Source organism: Urocampus carinirostris, chromosome 14 (genome assembly GCF_059441175.1).
Source record: "Urocampus carinirostris isolate Australia breed hairy pipefish chromosome 14, RoL_Ucar_1.0, whole genome shotgun sequence".
In the NCBI taxonomy this organism is placed as follows: domain Eukaryota; kingdom Metazoa; phylum Chordata; class Actinopteri; order Syngnathiformes; family Syngnathidae; genus Urocampus; species Urocampus carinirostris.
The window spans coordinates 21,656,595-21,680,698 of NC_142362.1; the positions used below are offsets into that span (position 1 = coordinate 21,656,595).

Here is a 24,104-nt window from a genome sequence, read left to right on the forward strand (position 1 = left end):
GCCTGCCATTGGCCGAGAGTGAAGTCAATCAAAAGGTCAGGGGGTAATGGCCGTATAGGAAAGTCTGTTTATTTGTAAACTGAATGTATGTGTTGAAACAAATAGATTGCTACAAGGAATGTCCGACGATGCAGAAATTCTTCTAGGATTTTTGATATCCGTCAGCACTATCGTGTTTTGGAATAAATATTTCACACGGTTGGATTCTATGGATTTTCATTGATGTAACAAAGCCATTTTCCCAAACATCCAAAGAAGTTGAAGACGGACAGGGGACCTCTGCTTTATAGTTTTTGTGTATCTTGTTTCAGATTGATTGTGATGTTTCTCTGAGAAGTATATTTTGAAATTTTATCATCATATCCTGAATCCCAAGCTTTCCAATGATATGTGGCAAGACGGATTTCAGTGACTGGTGACATCATACAGACACTTACAGCATTTGCTTCGCCTCAAAACATTTTGTCCTTGGATCTACACCAGGCCTGCCCAAAATCCGGCACATGATAACATTTCTACTGGGCCGTGGCCTTTGTCATGACATAAATAATATGCGGCCCGCCAGTTTTGTTGACTGCAGTATAAAATAAAGTAATACCAAGAAAGAAATTCACCATTTCGCCGGATGATGGCAGTAGCCCTTTGGCCACCTTGTCCTTGGCTTTCTGAGAGAATTTTAGCCCACCCCATTTCCAACATAACGACTGTCAATAAAAAAGGAAAGTTGACTGTGAGGTCCACCAGAGAATTGCAATCCTTAATGATGGGAGAAATTAGCTGAGGTTGACAGATATGCAAGTGCGTTCTCTGGTGTAGTGTTCCAGTGACACATTTGTAAGTATTGCGATACACAACAATGTACATTAGATTGAGTTTACAGTGTATGTATTGAAATGTTTTTATTTTAAAAGACAACATTACACATTAAATGACAAACAAATGTTACAGTATGACGAGCAGTGTCCCTTGAGGTCCAGTTTTCTGCCCCATAAAACCAAAGTTGTCATGGTTGTCAGTCTACTTATGTTGCTGGGAGGGGACAAAACACAAAACAACTTTTTATCAACAATATTTTGCTGATGGCAACAACACACATAATGACTGACAAATATGCTCACGATACACAAAGGATTAAGTTTGGGATATAAAAAAGAAGTTGACTTATACCACAAATCAATTACACCTCAAAAGTCTGCCCTAGATTGACAAGCAGAGATGATGGAAATGAAGGAATCTTTTACAAGTAATGAAATGCTTCAGATGACTACGCTGTTGTTGCTAACGGAGCTTCTATCCTAAGGAGAGAATTGAAATAGGCGTGGTCAGATCAAATGTCAAGAGAAAACATGCAAACAAAGTAAAAAAGGAACCTGTTGTATTACCCCATTCCACAATACTTAAAGGTATTTCCCAAACTGAAATGTATTTTATTTTTTAATTAGGCACAGAACGGGTAGTGTTCCTCCCCAAAATTTTGCAAATGCTGTATATGTTGATAGATATTCCACTGAAAGTTGAGCCATCTGGCTTGTTTTCTGTAGAGCTGTGACATTATTGAAGGAAAAAGACACTTTCAAAATGGCGAATACCATTAACACAACATATGAGGCCAGCTCCGAAACAGACAGCGATTGTAGTGAACGCCATTTGAAGACCACTCATTTCTCTCTGGAGGTAAGCGATAGTGGCTTTTCATTGTGGTATAATTTTGTCCAGCGAGCTCCCCGTTAGCTTTGAGGCTGCTGAGGGTGTTTCTGTTTGGTTTGCTCCCGTCGGCTGCCCACCGTGTGTTGTTTGATCAGCTAAAGTGGCATTAGCGCCGGTTTTGCCGTGCGACTAGGTTTCTTCCCGACTGTCTTCGCGTTTATCGCCGTATCCATTTCTTTTTCTTATTGTTGATTCCTGGTTAGCATAGCTGCTCACTGCATGGTTCTTGATCTGCTAACCAGGCGTTAGCGCCACTTTTGCCCTAGTACTTAGTTTGTTTATTCCCTGCTGACTTCGCGTTTGCCGCCACGTGTTTCGTTGGTTCCCCATTAGCCTGGGTGCTCACTCGCGTTTTTCCGCTGAGGCCGCAGCTGCCTTTGGTGGCTCAGTCCCGGTTAGCCCCCCATTGACACCTTTCTGTGTTTTTCTTGCCAGTTAGCCCTTTTTTGCTGTTTGCCCTTCGTTGTAGTATAACTGCATCCATCTGCAACAACAGCAAGGCATTCTCCACAAAAAACACCAAAACTTTGCTTAAAACACTCGTAACCTTTTCAACCATCCATCCATCCATTATCTGCACCGCTTATCCTCAGTAGGGTCGCGGGGGTGCTGGAGCCCATCCCAGCCATCCTCAGGCAGTGGGCAGTGGACACCATGAACTGGTTGCCAGCCAGTCGCAGGGCACACAAAGACAGACAACTCACTCGCTCATTCACACCCAAAGACATTTTAGACCGGCCAATTAACTTGACATGAAAGTTTTTTGGAATGCGAGGAAACCGGAGTGCCTGGAGTAAACCCACGCAAGCACAGGGAGAACATGCAAACTCCTCACAGGAAGGTTGGTAGCTGGATTTGAACCCATGACCTCAGAACTGTGCCGCACACGCGCTAACCACTGCTCCGCCTGCTGCTCACTTCTTCAACCAATTAACACATAAAACAAAATGGCGACTGGCCTAATAGAGTTCTGGCGTTCCTCTGATGTTGTCACAGCTCAGGATGAAAAAGACAAAACACCTTGTCTTCACAATTTATAATTGGAATATACCGTTGAAATATATATTGATTTTATGCATAAAACATGTACGATTTCCTTAATTTTTTAGCAATTTGGGAATACCTTTAACGGAAAAGTATAGACCCAGAGAATAGAAGAAAGCGTTAACAAAAGAGGGAACGTGTGTTAGCATTGCTTACAGAAAGATAGATCTGGGTCCTACGGTCATTAGCGTGTCCTTGTTGACTCTCCACCGACGAGTAGCTGGGAGGCTTCTCGGGCCAATCCTTCCCTCTGACCGCCTTGCGCCTACCACTGACCTCTTCGTCCGAGCTCCACGATGATTTATGGCGTGGAGGAGAGTAACTCCTCTCCCTCCGTTTGCTCCTGCTCCTCAGCTCCTCCATCAGGTCGTCCCGGCTGTGGGTACGAGGTCTTGATCCGCCACTGCTGCGCTCCCTACGGGTGAAGTCAGAGGTCAGAAAACCCAACTTAACCCGATGCAGGCCCGCAGGTATTATAGCTAGACCCAGCTCGAACCTGACCAATTAATTTGATTAACAGGACCGGCCTCGAAGCAAACCCCAATTTATGTATTTTATTTGAGAACTTTGGGGGAAAAGAGCTAATTTATCATACCAAATAAAGACAGTCTTTTGAAACAAAATCTTCCATATTTATTTGTGTATTAGGCGCATTCGTGTATAACGCAGACACTTAGTGTTTGATCGGTATGAAAATCTTTTTCATGTTTTCTGCGTTTTCAGGTTTTAAAGCCTAGCGGATTATATCACGTAGCGGAAGCATATAGATACTGAAAAGGAGGGGACCAAGTAATGAGCCCAGTTGAACACCACAGATAACACTAAAAAGCTAAGAGCTCATATCACCATACATCTAGCACAATAACTTCTACCTGAGAGGTAGGATTCAAGCAATCAGAGACCAATCAATTTTTCCAGCCCCTTCTCAAGATATTTTAATTTCCTCAAGCTGAGGTTTCTGAGTTTTTCCTTTCCCAGATGTAGGTTACAGATCAGGGGATACAGTAATGGTCGTCTGTGCAGCCCTTTGAGACTTTTTTAAGTAAGGGCTATACAAATAAACTTGACTTGACATGGAGAAAGTGCCGAACTTTAACCATCGGAGTACAAGCGAGATAGGTGACATAAGAAAAGACATAGGGTTTTATGCAATCATCACACTTTTAAGTTTCAGTTCCAGGGACAAATGTTGTGCATTTCACATGTTACAATGACAAAATAAATCCATTTTTTTCTTCTATTCTATTTTAAACATTGTGAAAAATGCCATTTCAAATATCTGTATCACTTTTTATGAGGATGGCGCTCTCACCTTTTACAACCAGAATTCATATTCTGTTACAACCAAAACCTTGTGTATAAACCACACGCTGAGTGATTTTTTTTTGCACAATTATTACAAATTAATACAGTAGGTTTAAAAAGGCTGTCCAAATATTTACATCTTTTGGATTTCGTTGTCAGCAGAGGATATATTAACCGAGCATTTCCCATCATTGACTTTTTTTTAAGAGTTGACGGTAACATTTTAAGGCTTTGCGTCATTTTGACAGATTGAAAATTGGGCCATAAACCACAGCAGCATTATGTTCTTAAGAATCTAAGGCGACACAAGCGAGAGCTAGGCAGAGAGACGAATAAGAAATCAAAGGTAAATAAAAGAACGAGGAACGCAGAAACTAGGTGAACCTGGGGCGAAATCAAATAGTCTCGGAGTTGCATAATTTCTGTAACCCATGTGAGACATTTCTAATTACATTCCTACCTCCTAAATGGGGAGCCAAAACATCTAGTGTATGGTCGGCAAGAGTAAAAGCGTACTTTTTTTTTTAATTATTCTTCTCTTTTTTTCAATAAATGTTTTAAAACCACAGAAGCAGTACCTCCTTAACTCATTCAAATGGGAAGTGCCGGTGCCAGCCCATTTATGCTATTTCGACTCATTTTTGAAGGCCTACAGAAAACTTTGACAAAAAAAAAAAACGTCTTTTTTGGAAAGATGTATTTTAAGCAGAACTTTCACTTCCGTAATTGTTTTTCGAATTCCCCTACGGGGATGAATAAAGTATCAATATCTAACTGTCTAAGCTCCGTTCTGTCACCACACTGCTTTAGTACGCCTACTCGTAATGTGGGGCCGCCCACAAACTCTCATTCGGCTGATACAGGAAGCAACATTTAAAAGTGGGAGCTCCATAGATGTGTGGACAAAGATTGTATTAAAGCCACTCCTGCCATTCAAGTGTTCATATTGAAATCATTCCCACTAGGCTTGACACTTGCTGATCAGCTGCACCAAACTTTAAGGAATAGTTTTTAAACCCTCAATGCTGCTGTAAAATTACCCTAAAATCCCAAACCAAGATGTACCTGAAGTAAATTGAATTCTGTTCTTGAACTGTTTGGAACATATGGAGGGTGTTGATCTCAGTTGAAAAGTAAGACTCTGAAATTTTGTTTCAACATGAAATGATCACTGCAAGTCCCACTAACATTGAGTAATCGGAGTTGGAACGCACAGACATAACTTTTTTTTCCCTCGACTGATTTTTTTTTTTCCCAATAAATGCCTGGAAAACAGGTGAGAAAATAGCTTTAAGCCTTACCAGGTACCTTGTCAAATTTGATCACAATCTGAAAACTAAACATTTTATTTTACACATTTTTCTAATGGTAGGTCTAGGCGTTTCCAAAAGGGGCCATTAAGAGACAACCAGATAACAGCCCTAAACACTTTGCAATTGTGTATTTTACTTTGGCCAACTTATAGACATTGCGAAAAAGTTGTAAAGATTGACTTCTCTCTCCAGGAGTCTATCAACAATTTGTGCACACTTGCGCGTGATAACCACACGGAAAAACAGATCCTGGGTTGCATTTACGCATGTTTATTTTCGAAAATTGCATCAAATTACGTTGGGAATTAATTGGGTAACTAATGTGTCAATACACATTTGAAACGGTTACTAATAGCAAAAGATTTTTGAAGCTGTAGTAGATCATGGCATTTCTTTTTTGGTTGTCACAAGCCAAGGACCATGAAAAGAAGCTTGCAATTGGCCAAGAGTGATGTCAATCAAAATGTCCAGGGGAAGTAGTGGTGAGTTACGCTGTCTTTATAGTTTTCGGGTATCTTTTTGCAGACCGATTGAGATGTTTCTCTGATGCATACATTTTGAAATCATATCCTGAATCACAAGAGGGTCAGCTTTCCAATGATATGTGGCATGACTGATTTCAGTGACGGGTGACATCGTACAGACACGTCTTCGTTTATAAAAAGTCAGATACGGCTTATGTATGTACAAAATGCACTGAGTGTGGCTTTTAACCATGCGCCCTATAGTCTGAATTCTATAGTATATATTTTACAGGGGTAGATTTACTGGACTCTCCTGAATGTAACCACACCATATTTGCGGGGAATTGAGTCATGAGTAGAATTCTAAGCATCTTTGGGTGAGTCATACCGGCTTTATAGTTTTTCGGGTAACTTGTTTCAGACAAATCGTAATGTTATTGGATATATCTTAAAATGGTCATCATATCTTGAATGCAAAGAGTATAAACTTGGCAATGATATGTGGCATGACGTACTTCAGTTACTGGTGACACGGTGAAGACACGACTTTTTACCAACAATCTGACGGCGGGCTGTCGGAACGTTAAGGGGTTGAAATAAAACAAAAACAAAAAACAACGTATTTTCACGTTTTAGCACTCCAGGGAAATACTTCTGAAAAGGCATTTATACGTTAATGCAATGAGTGAGTTAAAGATATAGCACACCAATTCATGAGAGAGAGAGACAAAAAAGAACAAAGATGGATGGGTAATCAAAACAAAAAGAAAGGCAGCGAGAGAGAAGCCTGGCCTGACTGGTACTTAAAAGATTGACATTTTAGACCGGACCTGGCTCAAGCTTACCTCTGGGTGAGGTGGTTCCCTCTCCCTCGCCTTGCATCCCAGTCAGAATCGTCACTGTATTCGCGCAGTGGCCCCCGTCTTGGAGGAGAGTAATCTCTGTATCTGCGTTCTTGTTGCACGTTCCTTCCAGAAGGGTTGGTACTACTGCTGGACTGGCTGGAGAACTGTACCCCCCTGTTAGGAGCACCTCCTCTTGCTCCCCTGCGAGAGGAGAAGCTGGGAGCACGTTGGACGATGGGAGGCAACGTGATCACCCTTCTCTCCGTGCCCCTCACACCCATCTCATCAAGGGCTGATAGCATACTTGGGGGTCCAGGGGTATAGGACACAATAGCGGGTGGGGGCTGAGGTTGAGCCACGTGTGGGGGTGCATTCTGAACCGGATGCATTGGCACATCCAGCCCCCTCATCTGATTTTCCAGGTAATCCAAGACTTGTCGGTTGCTTTGGAGGCTGCCTGCAGCGCTGCCGTTCAGAACGTGTGGCGGGGCGGCCTGCTGCGGAAGCATCACGGGGGACATTTGCATTGGCGCCATGGCAAAGTTCGGTTTGCCGGGGTCCGAGAACGAACCTGTAAAAAACGTAAAGTGCGGTCAAGCCTTTGTCCTAAACCACTCAGTAAGAGACTCTCCTTTTTATTGACATAATCAGAAATGTATGATGTGTAGGATGAAATTGTCCAACAGGCCGGGCTGTATGATAGGTATGGCTGGTGAAGTTCTAGTTAGGAAGTTAGGTTAGGTTTTAGTGATTAGGTAAGGTTTAGGTAGTCAGGTAAAGTTTAGTTAGGTAGGTTAATAGGTCGGTAGGTAGGTAGGTAGGTAGGTAGGTAGCTAGGTCAGGAGGTAGTTAGGTAAGGTTTAGGTAGGTAGGTAGGCAGGCAGATAGTTAGTTAGGTATGCAGGTAGGTAAGGTTTAGGCAGGTGGGTCATGTTGAGGCAGTTAGGTAAGGTTTAGGCAGTTAGTTAAGTATGCTGTAAGTAATTAGGTAAGGGGTAGGTAGTTAGGTAGGTATGGAAAGAGGGAAAGAAAAAATCAAGGAAAGAAACAAAATACGAAGGAACATAAACAAGGAAAGAAAGGGAAAGGAATAGAGAGAAAGACAAAAAGTCAGAAACATGGATTTGCCGCGTTTAGGCTCACCGTTGTACAGCAGGGGCACACCCTGAATCGAGTTGTTCGAGCTGATGGGAGCGTAAATTGGTTGGCCGTGCATCCAGGGCGCCATTGCTCTTTTTGCCTCACGCAGCATCCTGTGTTGCATCACAGCTACGAGCAAACCGAAACGGAATCTAGTTAAGTCTTTCAAATGATAATGCGGACAAAGCTAAAGTATAGCCATTCATTTATCATAGCTTGAGACAGGTAGGCAACTTTGACGCTTTACGTCTTGAGTAAATGCCAGCACGGTGCCCAACATGTGCTCTAGCATACCTTTTTCCGGGCAGCAGCAGGTCTTGGGACAACAAGGGCAGCGAACGTAGCAGCAGCACTTCTGTGGGCAGCATTGACAGCAACATATGCCCAAAAGGATGATAAGCAGCAATGCACCCAGGATGATTAACAGCACGGTCAGCCAGTCTGGAACAAATCACAAAATACTGTATTTTTATATACAGAAAAGCCATATCGATAAATATTGGGAGTAGGGCTGCAACTAACGATTAATTCAATATTTTGATTATTTTCTCAGATTTCATCCAAGATTTAGATTTTTTAAAATACAATTCTAATTTCCTTCTTTTTATTCAAACCTTAAAGTTTTGGACTGGCAAAAAAGTGCACAAAACAAAAGAATATTCTGTAATATAAAACAAATATTCCATTTTTCAAATAGCTTAACAATTAACAAAAATACATACACATGTATGCTATACACCAAAAAGTTTTTTTTTTTAATCGAGTGCAAAAAAAAAAGGCAATATCAGAGGACAATGTGAGTTCTTCGTTGGATCAAGAGGACCTCGAGCATCAAAATGTGGTCTTGAGGCACCGCCTGCCGAACCAAAGAGCTACTACAAGTTTGTCGCCGGATCAAGAGGATGTCGGGCAATAAAATTATAAAAAAACTCTTCCCGCCCCTGCCACCACCTCTTTGACCTGTTGCTCTTTAGTAGACATTACAAGTCCTATAAAACGAGGACTAACAGGCTGAGAGACAATTTATTCCCCAGGGCCATCACCACCCTAAACAAGCAAGAAAAACTGAAACTATGTATCTTGCGACTTATTTGTGAGTTTTTTTTTTATTGCGGCTGAATGTTATCGCAATACTTTTTATTGCATTACTTTTCTGATGTACTATTCTTTCATTTAACTATTATTATGACTTAGCCAGTCTCTTATGAATACTTTGTTATTATTTAAGTGTATTTATCCTGACAGTCCTTTATCACATTTTACCTTTAAAGTCTTTATTACGTATTTCCATTGCAAATCTCATTGCATACAAAGTTAAACAACGTTAATATCAACAACAATAAAGACACATTAATTGAAAATGTGATTTTAAGTCACCCTTTGATGGATCAAAGTGGTACTAAGACCATGTCTCCTTCGACGTCACAACAAAATTCAATGCACTCCTAATTGCATTGAATTAACATGCTGAGTAGACATAAATCGTACAACACAACGAATCAATGGTGACATTTGTTGCCAAACTTTAATCCATTTTTATCAATTTGTTGTTGCAGCCCTAATTAAGATGTGGGGAAAGTTCTCTTAGAGTATTTACTTCTTAAGAAAGTAAATCATACAGTTTGTATTTCATTTATTAATCATATGAGTGCTGTTTGTAAGATTAGCACATCCAGTATGTCACACGTCATGATATTAACATTATCACCGTGTTTTGGGTAGATTGCCAATATTAAAATGAGCTCACAAATGGGTAAAAAAAATTAATCATGAATGCTAAAAGTGATTGTGAAAAAATAATTTGAACTCCATAGCTGTAGCGCTGTCATCATAAGGCATTTCTGGAGATGATTAACTCCACACAAATAATCACGATTGACCAATATATTATAAATTTGCTTTACCCTTTCCATTATATGCTACTATAAAAGTATGAGCATGCTATTACGTACACTGTACACCTTAAAAAAGAAGAGCAATTTAATGGTCAAGAAATCAAATCAAGAAAAAAAATTATAACCTAACATACTGTTCAGTGCAGGATTTCAGCCTGTCAAAGCTAAAACCATTTGAGGTACAATGCACAAAGGAGATATCGGTCCGTGAGAACTTTGACTCAAGTTTTCAGCAATAAAGTGCAAAACTGAGGTGCACAGATTAGAAAAAATACTCTAGTTTCAATCCACACACATAATAGTAAATACAGCAGCAAAACAGATAAATGTCGCTTTGCTTTAAGTTACAAGATTTGAATACATGTCAAGTGAATGCATCTAAAAGTAGCACACAAATCTCTCTTTTTGAAGTTTTTAGGCTTTGAAAACAAAGACTAGTACACAGTGAAAATAGGTAAGTTACTAAGTAAACATACAGTTGCAGAGGGTAAACAAAAATATATCTTGGCCTTTTGGACTCATAGTTTAGTGTAATAGCTCTGTGTGACAATGACATTTTTCTAGTTGCTAGTAAATGTAAATAGAAATACAACACAATTGGTCACCAATAGGGGTGGAGAGAAAAGAAGACGGTAACCGCAAGTGTAAAAAATATTCGCGATTAGATCAATGTTATATTCGCGACAGCCCTACATGTCATGACAGTTGTTATAGTGAGATCCTCTGATTGGTGGTACAAAATATTATGTTCACTGTACAGTAGTTCAGTGGTCCACTACCTTTTCTGTATCACGGTCCAGTTTGATGTATGACAACATTCTCTTGGCCCGGTTCAACAATAACAACAATAAGCCTAAATCCACTGTGTAAACACTAGATCACTGCGGATGTAGATGACATGGAAAAAGGCATTAGATTTTAGCTCATCATCACACTATTTTTACTCATGGTACAACGTTGATGAATACGTGGGGCCATAATTAAAATAATTAATTGATAACGTAAACTATCTGAATGAAAACGGAATAATATGTTGTTTATAGTTCATAGTGTTCATTGTTAACATTGTCAATGAGTGATTGTATTCATGGCCCCACGTATTCAACAACGTAATATGATGAATAAAATAGTAAAATAAAGATGAGATACAATTGATTACCTTTTCCTATGTTGTCTACATCCCTACTGGTTTAGTGGTTAGGATTCGGGTGCTCAACACTGCGATCCTGGTTTGATTCCCCTTGCATCCCATGTTGTGCAAATGTGGTCTGTGATATTTTTTGGACTGATCAATCATTGCTCAAGTATACTATGGTAAGACCTGGTGAAAAACACAAACACCAAAACTTTGAGTTATTTTGTGGGTAAAACAAAAGTGCGTTCTATAAGGTATTGGCAAAAAATAAGGCAACTTTTATTCTTTTCTGGGCGGTCTGGTACCAATCGACCCACTAGTACCATTCCGCGGGCCTGTGGTTGCTGACCACTGCTGTAGTTAATGCTTTGTTTGGCTTATGCTATTAAAAAGTGTTTTTTTAATGGATGTGACGGGAAAATAGAATCACCTACAGTCATTAAACTAAAATGAAAAAAATGGAGGGAAATATAAATACATAGACCCCTCGCTACTTTCTGATTCAGTTATCACTGTTTCACTGCTTTGCAGATTTTGTATTGATTGAATTGTCTTCATTGTCAATGATATCTACGTAACGTGCATTGTATTTTTCAGCAGACAACACACAGAAAATGCAATCACGAGGGCAGGTTGTGTCCGTTTGTGTTGGGTGGGCGTGATTGTATTTGTGCGCAAATTGTGATAGGCTGGTACAGTGTATGCTGACAGTCAAACAGCGGGGCAAGCGCACAAGTCAAAATGGCCTCCAAAACAAACTGCGAAAACGCCACAACAGGAATTTGACAGAGACTGCAATAATGACTTAAGCCAAAAAATGGCATCAGGGAGTAGAACATTTCCGGATTCTATACAGAACCTTTAAGTAATGAGTGACGTAGACACATTTTAAGTTATATTTGTAAATATGGGATACAGACATTATTATTGTTTCAAATATTTTACAAAATCATAAAATGTCACACAGTGAAATAAAATGCATGGAAGAATTAGCTTTTGTCTGGAGATCAGGTTTAACAACTTAGTTTGATTTTTTTTTCTTTAAATATATGGTGTGGCTTTCGCTGACAAAAAAAAATCCCAATATTTGTTTTTTATGGGTCTTTGAGTCAAAAAGGTTCCAGATCCCTGCTTTAAAGCAGTGGTTCTCAACTGCCCTGACTTCAAGACCCACCATCTCACCCAAATTACTAGCTGAGACACAAATCAAGTAAAAAATTCCACTTCTAAAATGTATTGAATTTAATAGTTGTGCAGTTTAAATCAGGTGTAGTAGAATATACAGTTCTTTTTTTTCTTTTTGTTCTCTATTTACTTTTTTCTTTTGTTTCTTTCTTTTCTTTTTTTCTGGCTTTTTTCAGAATTGTTCCTTCTTTTTTTCTCTTCCTTTTGTTTCTTTTTTTTCCCTCAGCTTTTCACTACTTTTTCATTTTGGTACTTTTTTCTTTTTTGTTCTATTCCCCCTTGCTTTAAGTTATTTTGTGCATAATTTTACATAATATTTGGTCATATAGGGATGAAAGAAGCAAAAACAGCCTAAAGAGCCGTTTAGGACCCGAAAGAGCCGGTTCCTTTTAGTGAGTCGAGCCGAAGTAGCCGGTTCTCGAAAAACTCTACTGACTTTACTCAACTTCGTTCTACTTCGACCTTGACTTCAAAATACCGCATTGAGAACACAGGGGAACCCGTGTATTTTTACCTTCATGCACTGTAACTTTGACTTAATTCGCTTCATAATTTGCAATTTGGAGCCCTGATTTTTGTGAGGCTGGCTAGATTTTCTTGTGCGCGGAAAAGCTCTGTGTAGTGCGCAATTGCGCGCACACACGCAGCTTAGAGGGAACATTGAACCCATTACCTTAGATCTGTGCCGCACACGCGCTTATCAATAGGTAAATACTGAAAATTAACAGTAATTATTTCCACGTTAAACACTAACTTGGGTTTGAAGGAATTAATGGAAAATTGGGCATGTTTTTATTATCATCGCCATCTACGTTACAAAGTTTAATTGACTCACAGACTATTTTGCCAAAACAAAGGTCTGCGACCAACTGAAAACAGATTTGTGACCCACTTTTGCGTCCAGAACCACCCGTTGAGAAACACTTCTTTACAGGACTAATATGAAAGGGGAAGAAATGAATATCCTTAAGGCGGGATGCTTACGATACACGATGAGTTTAACCTCTCTATCAGAGTCGCCCGTAGTGTCGCCGGGAGCGTCAATGGAACAGAAGTACACGCCGTTATCCCACCACATTACCTCGGTGATGACCAGGTTAGCGTCTGTGAAGCACCAAAACAAGGTTTTTTCAAGAAAGCATTCAAACATGACTCTTAGGCTGCTACAGTTCAAACTTACTGTTTTGGATTGTAATTTTGCGGTTGCGGTATTCTGAACCCAGAATGGGCTCATTGAGGCCTCTCTTTTGGACCACAATGCGAACTGTGCGCTGGCGATCCGGGCAGTCGTTGGCAGGGTCCTGACCAAGCTGAAGTCCAGCCTGGTAACCTTCACGGACACACATTTGCAGCAAACACATTTGTCCAAAAAATGTAGCAGATGATACTTACACATTTACTATGTAGAAAGAAAATTACCGTTAAAAAGTAACTTGTTTCTTTCAATTTGCCATCTTCTTTGTGACAAAATTCAAACATTTTTTAAAGGCTTTCAAAGCGTCTTTTTAATTTTTCCAGTACCATTAAAATAAGCAATCCGGCGTGAATCATGTATTTTGCAGATCCACAATTACGTCTACTATTTACATGTGTAATATTTAATCTTACATGTTCATTTTAAGACATAATTTTTACATCTTGAGAAAAACCCGAAAAGTTGGTGGATTTAAACAATATGTATGTAAATATTTTCGAGACAAATCTCTCTCCATAAAGGTGTTGGATAAAATGACGGTAAAATGTAGGTTTCAGTTACAGGGAAATCTTCCCATTACAATTTACCAATGGGAAAGGCTACCTTAATTTTTTTGCATGGCTCATAATAAATAATTGATGCGGAACCCTTGCACTAAAAGACCTTATCCTCTTGAGCACAACCCGTAGCGAGCAATGACGCCTCTTAGGACAATGCCATACAAACTAACACCAGCTGCCGTTAATCACAAGGGAAGAAATTGCAAAGCACAGCCATCAAGAGTACAGTGTCAGCATCATTTTTAAAAAGTTGCGTGTAACATGGCAAACATTCCAAGCATTTACAAGCATTTCACAAAAATTTTCAATTATTGAAAACACAACATTAAAATTCAAGTATTTCAAGGATTTCAAGAACCCATACATACCCTGTAACTAGTTTGTCTAACAAAGGGCATATCTAAACAATTGGTAAACAGAAACTAAGCAATGGTGGCCGCTGGCGCTCCTTTGCATTTGTGGGGACCCATTAATGCACACATTTAACCCTTTGTCTATTTGTGACAAATGTGTTTATCAGTGAACACACACACACACATATATATTAGTTACAATAATTTTATGCTGAAAAATCGATTCTCAACTCCAGCTAGCAGATGTATTACATAGATCAGAAGAACTTGAGACTGGGTTTACATGGAGACAATAAATCAAACCCATAAACTAAATATTTTCAAACTAGAGTTATATTATGTCAAAACATATTGTCAATGACAATCTACCAGGCCACTTTCATAAGTGGCCGTCAATTCGATACATATCTGATCCTTTGGAATGAGACTGCTGTCTGAACGATCGAGATGCATTCATGCAACCTGCACTGCCACTCAGCACCCAGAAGTTTCACCGGACAGACGTAGCTGCCACCGCCCCATAAAACGCCACAGTCAAAATCCTGGTTCTCTTTCTTCTTAAAATGATAAAGTTGTACAATTGCTTCCTCCAGTAGCACAATAACTTTAAAATTGTTAGATTCACCCCTCAGTGACCATCCATGAGTCCTTCCGCAAACACTGAGGGCACGTGTCCTCTTTTGCGCATGCGAGTCACTTGTGGCGTTTACACATGAGATCACATACAAGTCACATTTAGTTGGAAATGTGAACAATCTCACACAAACATTGGATAGAACAAAATTAATCTGATTTGAGCACTAGGATTAGCAGTGTGACCCTAGCCTTAGACCCCATCATTATTGACACACAGGCAGACCTGGGCACTCCGGTCTTCGAGGGCTGCATGTCCTGCATGAATTTGGAGGTTTCTCTTCTTCAACTCAGGTGATACACATTATGAGCTTGTTAAGAAGCTGGCAGGAGCCTGTATCGGAGCAGAGAAACTTCAGCCAGGACATGCGTTGGGGACTGGAGTTCCCAGGTCTGGTTTAGCCAATCACGATGCAGGACACATTGCCCGCTAAAAATCAGTCAAGTACGCAATCGCGAAAAGTAAACCATGATATTGCGAAGGAATACCTTAGTAGCAGCGAGAAATTTTCACAAGCCAATATATATTGTGTGTATTTGTATTGTGCTGCTCAGATTTTTTTTAATTGCTGTTGATCACAAAAATGGAAAAAAATCAGATCAAGGTTCCAAATAATCCAGTAGTTCTTGCAGAAAGAGGCAGTAAGCAGGACTCACTTGTGGAGTAGTACTCGAGAACGGGGTCTTTACAGAAGGATTTGAATCTCCAAGTAACCAGCACATCCTGAGGGTTGGCAGAGGTGGAATACTCGCAGCGAAGGATCACAGATGCAAACAACATGGTACTTCTTTCCGTTTCCGGAACGATCACCTGGATACACAGCAGTTCTAATAGACAAAGAGAACAGAGGATTTAGAAATGATTCTAAGGTGTTTGTTCTGCGTGTTTACTCAACACTTTGATCCTCAATTCTGGATAGCTGCAAAAGTGACTGAACGGGTTTACACCCCATGACACCATTTCAAGAGGAACGTTGACAACTGACAGTCATCAAAGGCATATAACAATTAGATTAGTAGCGAGTCAAGAAAAAATGCACTAATGATTTTTAACACACAGAATAGAAATATGTATCGCTTGTTGCGGTAATATTTATACTGTGACTGTAATCAGAAACACAGGATTGGGTTGTCTTGTTCAGCGTTTCTCAAATCTTAATAGTATCAATGGTCCAAATTATAATATTTACACAGGAAAGGGTTCGTAAACCTTTTCATGGCCAAATTCAAACACTATTTATGAACTTTCAAAGCCAATTTTGCAATATCTCCAGTACCATTAAAAAGGCCACTGGGTGCTGTGTGTAGGAAAATGAACCAGAAAATTTGATAAATCCTAACCGAAATGTTAAACCAGCAGCTATAATTGAATGAATGGGACATTGAACTTGTAATTGAAACATGGTTTCTGTGGCCCATTTCTTTAGTGTTTGCTGCTGTCTCTGTCTGGCATAAAAATATATTTCACTCGTTACTGACTCAATAGGGAGAATCTATGTGTAGCAGATCGAAATAACTTTTTAAAAATATTTTGTTGTGGGGTTTGATCACTAAAATAAAATTGCTCTCTTGCACATACTTTGTGCTTTTTTGAGAAGTTACGATCCACAATCTTTTTTTCGCTGGAATCAACTGACCTTAATTGTGCCCTTCTACCTAAACAATGCGCGCACAGCTTGGCTACGTCACACTTGTAGGGGATAGGGCGCATAGTGGGCAATGACGCTTTACATGACAAGGCCGTAAAAACTAATGCCAGCTGCCGTTAATCACGAGGCAAAAAGAAATGTAATAGCAGACCAAAGCAACCAGAGAGCAGTGTCTGCATCATTTTTAAGCAGACTTGTTTTATTATTTCCTCATTTAATGCGTGGTCTATCGAGTCAGACTGCCGACAAACATGGCAACAATTTTCAGCATTTACAAGTACTTCACCCCAAATTCCAGCGCTTTTCGAAATCTTGACAAATTTCAAGCATTTTGCAAGGATTTTTAGAACCCTGATATAACACACAGCGATCACATATTACACAACCAATAAACCAACACCAAAGCAGATCCACAGCCTAATAGTGTGAGGAGCACTTTTTTCAGCACCTCACAGTAAAATGTACAGGACAAGATTAACAAAGACAATTATGTTAATTATTTTACCAAAATTATTATCCTCCAAGTACAACTGAAGAAGATTTGGTTGGGGATTACTGCACACAACAAAATTAAGTCTCGAATAAAGCTGGTGCTGTTTATTTAAAATAAGACGATTTGGCAATATCTGTATCGGATCTGTATCGATCTTTACTACCCTGTATTTACTTGGATTGGATCGATACCAAAAATCAAAGTATCGCCCACGCCTAATTCACATCTTATTCACCGATTTTTTTTTTTCTGTTGCCAAATGTTATTGCACTGTTTATACAAAATGATGATGCACCATTTGTCATTCACGAATGTTCTTATCCACTTTTAACTTAGGCCAGTCTCCCAATACCTTAAAAAGATGTTGTCTATTTATTTTGACATTCTTTTTTTTTTTAATCTCTTAAGTCTTTATGACGTGTTTATCCCAGAGTGCCATGTCCAATCTCGTTGCAAACAATGTTGACTACATTGCTATCAATGACAACGAAGACAATTTTGAATTCTTAAGTACAGTGATAAAACAAACGCATTTAACAGTTTAATCTACAGTTTTTACAAACTAAATGCAAGTTACTTTATAGCGTTTTTAGCTAATAGATCACGTGACCCAAGCTGCCTTGCCCTAGTTCCCACTGTTGATAATTAACTTTTAAGGCTCGACTGTTTACTTTAGGGAATTCTCCCAACATTCACGGCAGTCAAAAGAGGAAAAAACGGACAATGGCTGAAAAAAATAAGAGGGAATTAAGGCCGTCAAATATATTTATAAGGCTCACCTGCCGGAAAGTACAACAGCAGCAGAAGCGTCGCAGGTATCGAATTTCCCATCACAGCGTTTTTCTTCTGCCCTTCCGCTTTAGCTTGTTCTTGTTCCAAAGTCCGACAAAAATACCGTCAGATGGACTGTAACAGCATTTCGACATCACAGTCTGACATTTTCCCCACAGAAAAGATGTTTTTTTGAGTGTAATGTCTCTGAGGTGGAAACAAAAACACTCGTGTGTTCCCACAGGTGCACAGGAGGAGGCGGGTGAAAGACTTTTGTTCCACCCCCTCCCATCGTGACGTCAGCTAACTCTGTCTCCCACAATAACTGCAATCCCTCGCTACTTCGCGCTTGGGTTATCGCTGTCTCCTTGGTCAGAACTTACAACAATATTTGATAGATAGATAGATAGATAGATAGATACTTTATTCATCCCCGTAGGAAAATTCCCACTTCCAGCAGTATCCTTGTGTTGAAAATAAAACAATAATAAAGTAAAATGAATATAATACATAAATACCCAATGTAACGTGTTGATATAGAGTATTTAAATAGTGCTACATAAAGTACACACTGTAATAAAAATAGGGTAATATGCAATGTGCTGGTGTGGTTTAATGTAGGCTTTTACTCCCCCGGGTGGGGTTAAAGAGCCACATGGCATGAGGAATAAATGATCTCCTCAGTCTCTCCGTGGAACAAGACTGTGACAGCAGTCTGTCGCTGAAGCTGCTCTTCTGTTTGGAGAAGATGCTGTGTAGTGGATGTAATGAATTGTCCATGATTGACCGCAGCTTGTTCAGTGCCCGTCTCTCAGCTACAGTTGTCATTACAACATCATGTAGGAAGTGGTTAATGATTGATCAGTCCAGAAAGAAAACAGTAGAGACACACAAATAAATAATGTAGGTGTTTAATAATAACGATTGATCAATATGAACACGAAAAAACAGCCGAGTCACATTTGGGTGGTAAACTGAATTTTAATATCATATTTTATTGATCACAGTTTCATCTGATATTAGTAAAAGGTATGGTGACTGCGAATCCAACAAGGAAGGGACGGAGTTCTTGGTCCTCTCCTAGACCAAAATCCCCTCCACCACTAGGCTCCCTGCCTCCCTGACCGTCTTCTTTTCTTGATTGTAGATGTGAAAGACCAGCTTTACACTTCCCTCAAGGAGGGCAGCTGCTTTCCCATCACCAACTGAGGTAATACGTAGTAGTAAAGTAACAAAGATAATATTTTAAATGAATAACGACATATGTGAACGGGAGATCATTTATTTATCTTTTTATTTGTTTTATTTTCGTTTACAACGTCAAGTAGTCTCTGAAAAAAAATGTCACCTGTGGTAAGTCAGTGAAAATAAAATGTTGAGATACACTGAATTGCGTTATATGAAACATACAGTACAAAATTTAAAAATAATTGTCCGAAGTTAGCTGGGATGGGCTCCAGCAACCTGTAAACATCGGAAATGGATTGTACATGTAATGTATAAGCAGGGTTCGTACATCTTTTTCATGGGAAAATTCAAGCACTTTTTAAGGACTTTCAAAGCCAATTTTCCTATTTCTCAGGTAAAAGAAGAAATCCAATGTGAATTATGTATTTTGCAGAGGCACAAATATATCTGAGATATACTTATGCTATTTTAAATAATGCGTGAGCATTTATTAAGACATGATTTTTAGAAATTATGTATAGATAGATAGATCTCATCCCGTATAGGTGCTGGGTAAAAATGAATACAATGTAGCTTTTATTTTCAGTTGCAGGAAAATCTTCCCATTGCAATTTACAACTGGGAAATGCTATCTTAATTTATTTTGCATGGCACATAATACATGCCCATAACAGATTTGTAATCCTTGAACTAATACACATTTCACAGTGCCTTGTTTAGGTCTAGCATGCACCTGTCCTCATGGGGGTGACCCATAGGGGGCGAGGACGCTTCATAGGACAATGCCATACAAACTAATTCCAGCTGCCACAATCACGAGAGAAGAAAGCAATGGCAAAGTGAAGCCACCAGAGAGCAGTGTCAACGTCATTTTTAAATAGACTTGTTGAGAAACATGGCAACAATATACAGCATTTACAAGTACTTAAAATTTAAGCACTATTCAATTCTTGAAAACACAGCGTTAAAATTCAAGCATTTTCAAGGATTTTAAGCATCCTTACGAACCCTGTATATGGATTCAATAACATGAAACAAGGGTTGCAACAAAAACATTACATAATTTAACACAATATGCTGTCTTTTAATTAAAGCGTGACAAAAATACATTTCAGTGTTCAAAAACAGGAAAATCTGTTTTGATACATTACACAAATACAAAATAAACCTGAGTTGCACTTCAGCATTCAAAGGTGGCACTAACAAAGTCCTTCATATCTATTAAGTCTGTTGTATACCGTGTGGTGGGAAGGATGGCGTTAGTTCCATCAGGACAGCTGTGAAGTTATGATCACACTATGAGATTGTTTCTGCTCATTGGGGTGTTCTGTCCATGAAAGAAAGTGAAAGAAAGCCCCGTGTTAGACAACATGCATTCATGCTGTAGACCAGTGGGATGGATAGCAAAACAGGGTTTACGGTATTCCCAAATTTTTAAACCTGCAAAATATGAGAATATGGTACATGCTTCTTGCATAGAATCTATATATATTTCATCGGCATATTACAATTGTTTTCAGAGATAATGCATTTTTGTCTATATCATCTGGAGCTGTGACATCATCAGAGAAACATCAGTAACCTAGCAATCGCTGTCTGTTTCCGAGCTGCCTTAATAATGATAATAATAATAATCATTCTTTGTAACAATGTACACAGAACGAAATGTCGATACACCTGACCCGTTGTAGCGAGTCGATGCAGCCGCAGCCAGAGGGCGCCGCCATTATACCAATTAGGTATGTCTCGGTCGAGGCGCGAACCAGCGACCTCCCAGTCTCAAAGCTTACATGTTGTGTTAACGGTATTCACCAGTAACCTAGCAAGCCAGTCAAATTGTTTTACGTGTTAAATAGTCGAAAACGTCACTGGTGTTTTAAGCAAAATTTAGGTAGGGTTTTGTGGTTATGCCAAGCTCTTGTGTCGCAGGTGGATGCAGTAATGCAGTAACAAAGGGTGAGCAGCCGAAAAGGGGCTAACTGGCAAAAAATACACGCAGAGAGACACCAACAAGGGCCTAACCGGGTCAGAGCCGCAAAATGCAGCCACGTCCATCTTAGCAGAACAATGTAAGCTTGGCCGACCCAAAAATACGCATTGAGCAGCCAGGTTAATCAGAAACCAAGAACAAAAAAGCAGCTATCGCAACAAACGCGAAGCTGGCCAGGAGTAAACAAGGGACATGGCAAAACCGGCAGTAGGGTGGCCAAACACGGTGGGCAGCCAACAAGTGCCAACCGTGAACAAACCGGGAACAAACAAAATAGGAGAGCCCTCGGCAGACCCGATGTTAACGGGGATCCAGCCAAACAAAATTATACCAAACGCAACACACGAGGCGAAAAATACAAACGAAAAGCCACAATTGCCTACCTAAAATGAGAAGGCAAACATGGAACACACATTGTAACGGCGGCAGGTAAACTTATCCAACGAAGCTTTTGGAGCAAGCAAATCTGACAAAAAGGCCCTCCTGCAGCAGGGTAAGCAAAGTTCAATTTTTTCCAAGCAAAAATAAGCGATATGCAATCACTGTTCACTACAATCGCCCTCTGTTTCGGAGCTGACTTACATGTTGTGTTAACGGTATTTACCATTTTGAAAGTAATGTGTTCCTTTAACAGGGTTCGTACACTTTTTTCATGGCCAAAGCTAATTTCTAAGTTTCTCTAACATCATTAAAAGAAGAAATCTGGTGTGAATCATGTATTTTGCAGATCCACAAAAATATCTGCGATTTACATGTGCTATTTTTAATCTTTCATTTGCATTTATCAAGACATGATTTTTAAATCTTGAGTAAGTCAGGAATATATTTGTTGATCTGAAAATTACGTTTGTAAATATTAAATATAAATCATATAAGACGAATCCCTACCCATATAGGTTTTGGCTAAAATTACGGTAAAATGTAGCTTTCAGTTACAGGTTGTTCTTTCCATTACAATTTACCACTGGCAAACACTACCTTAATTGGTTTGATAACCTATAATAAATGTCTGAAATTGATACGCTATCCTTGCAGTAATACACATTTCAGTGCCCTTTTTAGGTATAGCATGCACCTGTCCTATTGGACGCAACCCATAGAGAGCGATGGCGCTTCACAGGACAATGCCATACAAACTGATGCCAGCTGCCGTTAATCACCAGGGAAGAAAGACACATCTGAATGATTCGCGTGGGAAAGGTAAACAAATAAAAACTTGTTCGACTCTCAAATATTATTAGTCAGCTGTTTGAATCTGAGTGGACCGTGACCTCTCTGGCAAATTTTATATAGGGGGCCAACTGAACCCAGCGACCATTCCCTAACAAAACTGACTTGGGCATGATGGAAAGGAAATACTCAGCCGATGAAACCTTGCATTTGGTTATGGAGGGAAGATCTGGACCAGAGGATTTATTTTTCCTCTGAAATCCCGGACTATTCCGATGAGGATTTTGAACATGATTGTTTGGCAGAAGGGGAGACAAACGGAAGAGGTTTCTGACGACGATGAACCAGGTGACAATAGGGAGGAAGAGGACATGGAAGAGGATCTGGGTGACAAGAATGTGCAAGATGATATGGAAGAAGACGTGAGTGGACAAACATTTGGTGATCCTTAAAATAAAAATAAAGAAATCATGCGGTCTCCATCACACTTTGTGCCTCTGGGCCAACTTAGTTCAGGATTGCATAAACCAAGAAATATGAAGGCTTCACTGCTTCCACACGTTGGTGTTTTCTTCTATTCATTTTGTTATGTGGCATTTAAATGGGCCACCGGCCATCGGCTTCTATGCGAATATGTAGGGTAATTTATACCTAGATAGTTACTTTTGGAGTAATGTGCTACTTTTCAGTGTCCGTAATCTGGGGAGGTAACTTAGTTGCTTTTTAAATAAGGACTGTATTTTCCGCACTATAGGGCGCACCAGGTTATAGGGCGCACCCCCCAAAAATAGTTTTTGGTCCTATATCTTCCATAGATAAGGCGCACCGGATTATAAGGCGCTACAATGGGAACGTCGACAAAACAGTCAGATGATTCAGTCAAACTTATTACCCCCTTAACATTCCCAAATATTGCAAAGAAGCAAATACGTGTCGTAGACACGCGCGGATGCGGTGTCCGTACGATGTCACTCAAATGCATCGTTTCAAATATCATTCGGAAGGTTAAAGTCTTGGGATTCAAGAAATGCCAACCATTCCTTAGTTTCTATTTTCTTTTTCGCTTGCAACTTTACTGTGCATATGACAATAAACACTTGGAATTGAGTTTAATTTAAAAATAGACACTCCATTCCATCCATTATCTGCACCGCTTATCACAGAAACATCGAGTTCAGTCTGAAACAAGATACTGGGAAAATATATAGCCAGAGTAGCTCACCGAAGTCGTTGTGTTCAATAATAATGTGCAGCCATGGTCCTCTTATATCCGTGAGTTTAGTAAATCCAGGAGAATAAAATATTTACAAATACAGAATAGTAAAAAAATGCTTTCTGTATGCCGTCAAACCACGTGCTATACGCATTCATCTTTTTCGGCCAATTGCAGGCTTTGTTTTGCCGCTTCAGCCAATGCCAGCCTGTAAATGATAAAAAGGATCCTCTCCTTGACCTCAGAATAACTTTAGCCAATAGTGATCGATTCAACTGATGATTGACACATTGGTTAGCCAATGAAACGTCGGTAAATAAATCCCAGCATACCACGCGGACTACTTGGCGTTCGGGGGAAAATCTAGTCGGCGGCTGCAAGTTAGTTGGAAGACTTTGCGATTTAATATTGATCCATAAATAAGGCGCACTGTATTATAAGGCGCATGGTCAGCTTTTGAAAAAAATTAAGACTTTTAGGTGCGCCTTATAGTGCAGAAAATATGGTAACTAGTGACTGTTACTACTATTTTTTCCGTAACGTGCCCAACACTGTATATAAATAATCCAAAGTACACCACTCACATGGGGCAGAGCTTAAACTCAAAGTTATCTAGCAATGCCATATATATTCAAACAGGGGGTTCAGACCCAAAAGTGGGTCGCAGGCCGTTGCCCTGGAAAAAAAATGCTAAGAAGAAAAAAGCACAGGGTCATTTACACTTTTTAAAAGTAGATGGTGATAATGCCCTGCTTGATCTCTTCATTCAATTTGAGATGGACTACATCTCATTTTATTGTGAATTATTTGGGTGTATTTCCTTTTCATGCCCATAATAATGGTTAAAAGAAAGTTA

At 39.6% G+C, this 24,104-nt stretch overlaps 2 protein-coding genes and 1 long non-coding RNA gene across 6 annotated transcripts in view; 1 reads left to right on the top strand and 2 right to left on the bottom strand.

The window, feature by feature from the left end:
• Positions 1-884: 884 nt before the first annotated feature.
• On the bottom strand, positions 885-17,950 carry ildr1b (immunoglobulin-like domain containing receptor 1b). Of its 3 annotated transcripts, none has more exons than XM_088352557.1 (9): positions 17,696-17,950; positions 15,432-15,602; positions 13,214-13,363; positions 13,018-13,137; positions 8,113-8,259; positions 7,822-7,947; positions 6,679-7,249; positions 2,931-3,166; positions 885-1,029 (listed from the first exon to the last, which is right to left on the bottom strand). In XM_088352557.1, exons 1-9 carry the CDS (start codon positions 17,745-17,747, stop codon positions 1,022-1,024), a joined length of 1,581 nt encoding a protein of 526 aa, XP_088208683.1. In that variant the 5' UTR covers positions 17,748-17,950; the 3' UTR covers positions 885-1,021. The 3 variants fall into 3 exon arrangements, with proteins under 3 accessions (XP_088208683.1, XP_088208684.1, XP_088208682.1); XM_088352558.1 differs by having other exon boundaries at positions 885-1,295; XM_088352556.1 differs by having other exon boundaries at positions 885-1,295; positions 2,908-3,166.
• On the top strand, positions 17,602-22,506 carry LOC148352952 (uncharacterized). Its single transcript, XR_015852663.1, has 4 exons — positions 17,602-17,731; positions 18,835-18,897; positions 21,928-22,065; positions 22,159-22,506. It is a non-coding gene; the product is annotated as an uncharacterized LOC148352952 (long non-coding RNA).
• ildr2b (immunoglobulin like domain containing receptor 2b) overlaps positions 18,963-24,104 on the bottom strand; it is a 37,997-nt gene continuing 32,855 nt past the window's right edge. For both annotated transcript variants that reach the window (XM_088352554.1, XM_088352553.1), the window contains one exon: positions 18,963-20,202. In XM_088352554.1, the coding sequence (XP_088208680.1) occupies positions 20,167-20,202 (36 nt within the window). In that variant the 3' untranslated portion in view covers positions 18,963-20,166. The remainder of the gene's footprint in view (positions 20,203-24,104) is intronic.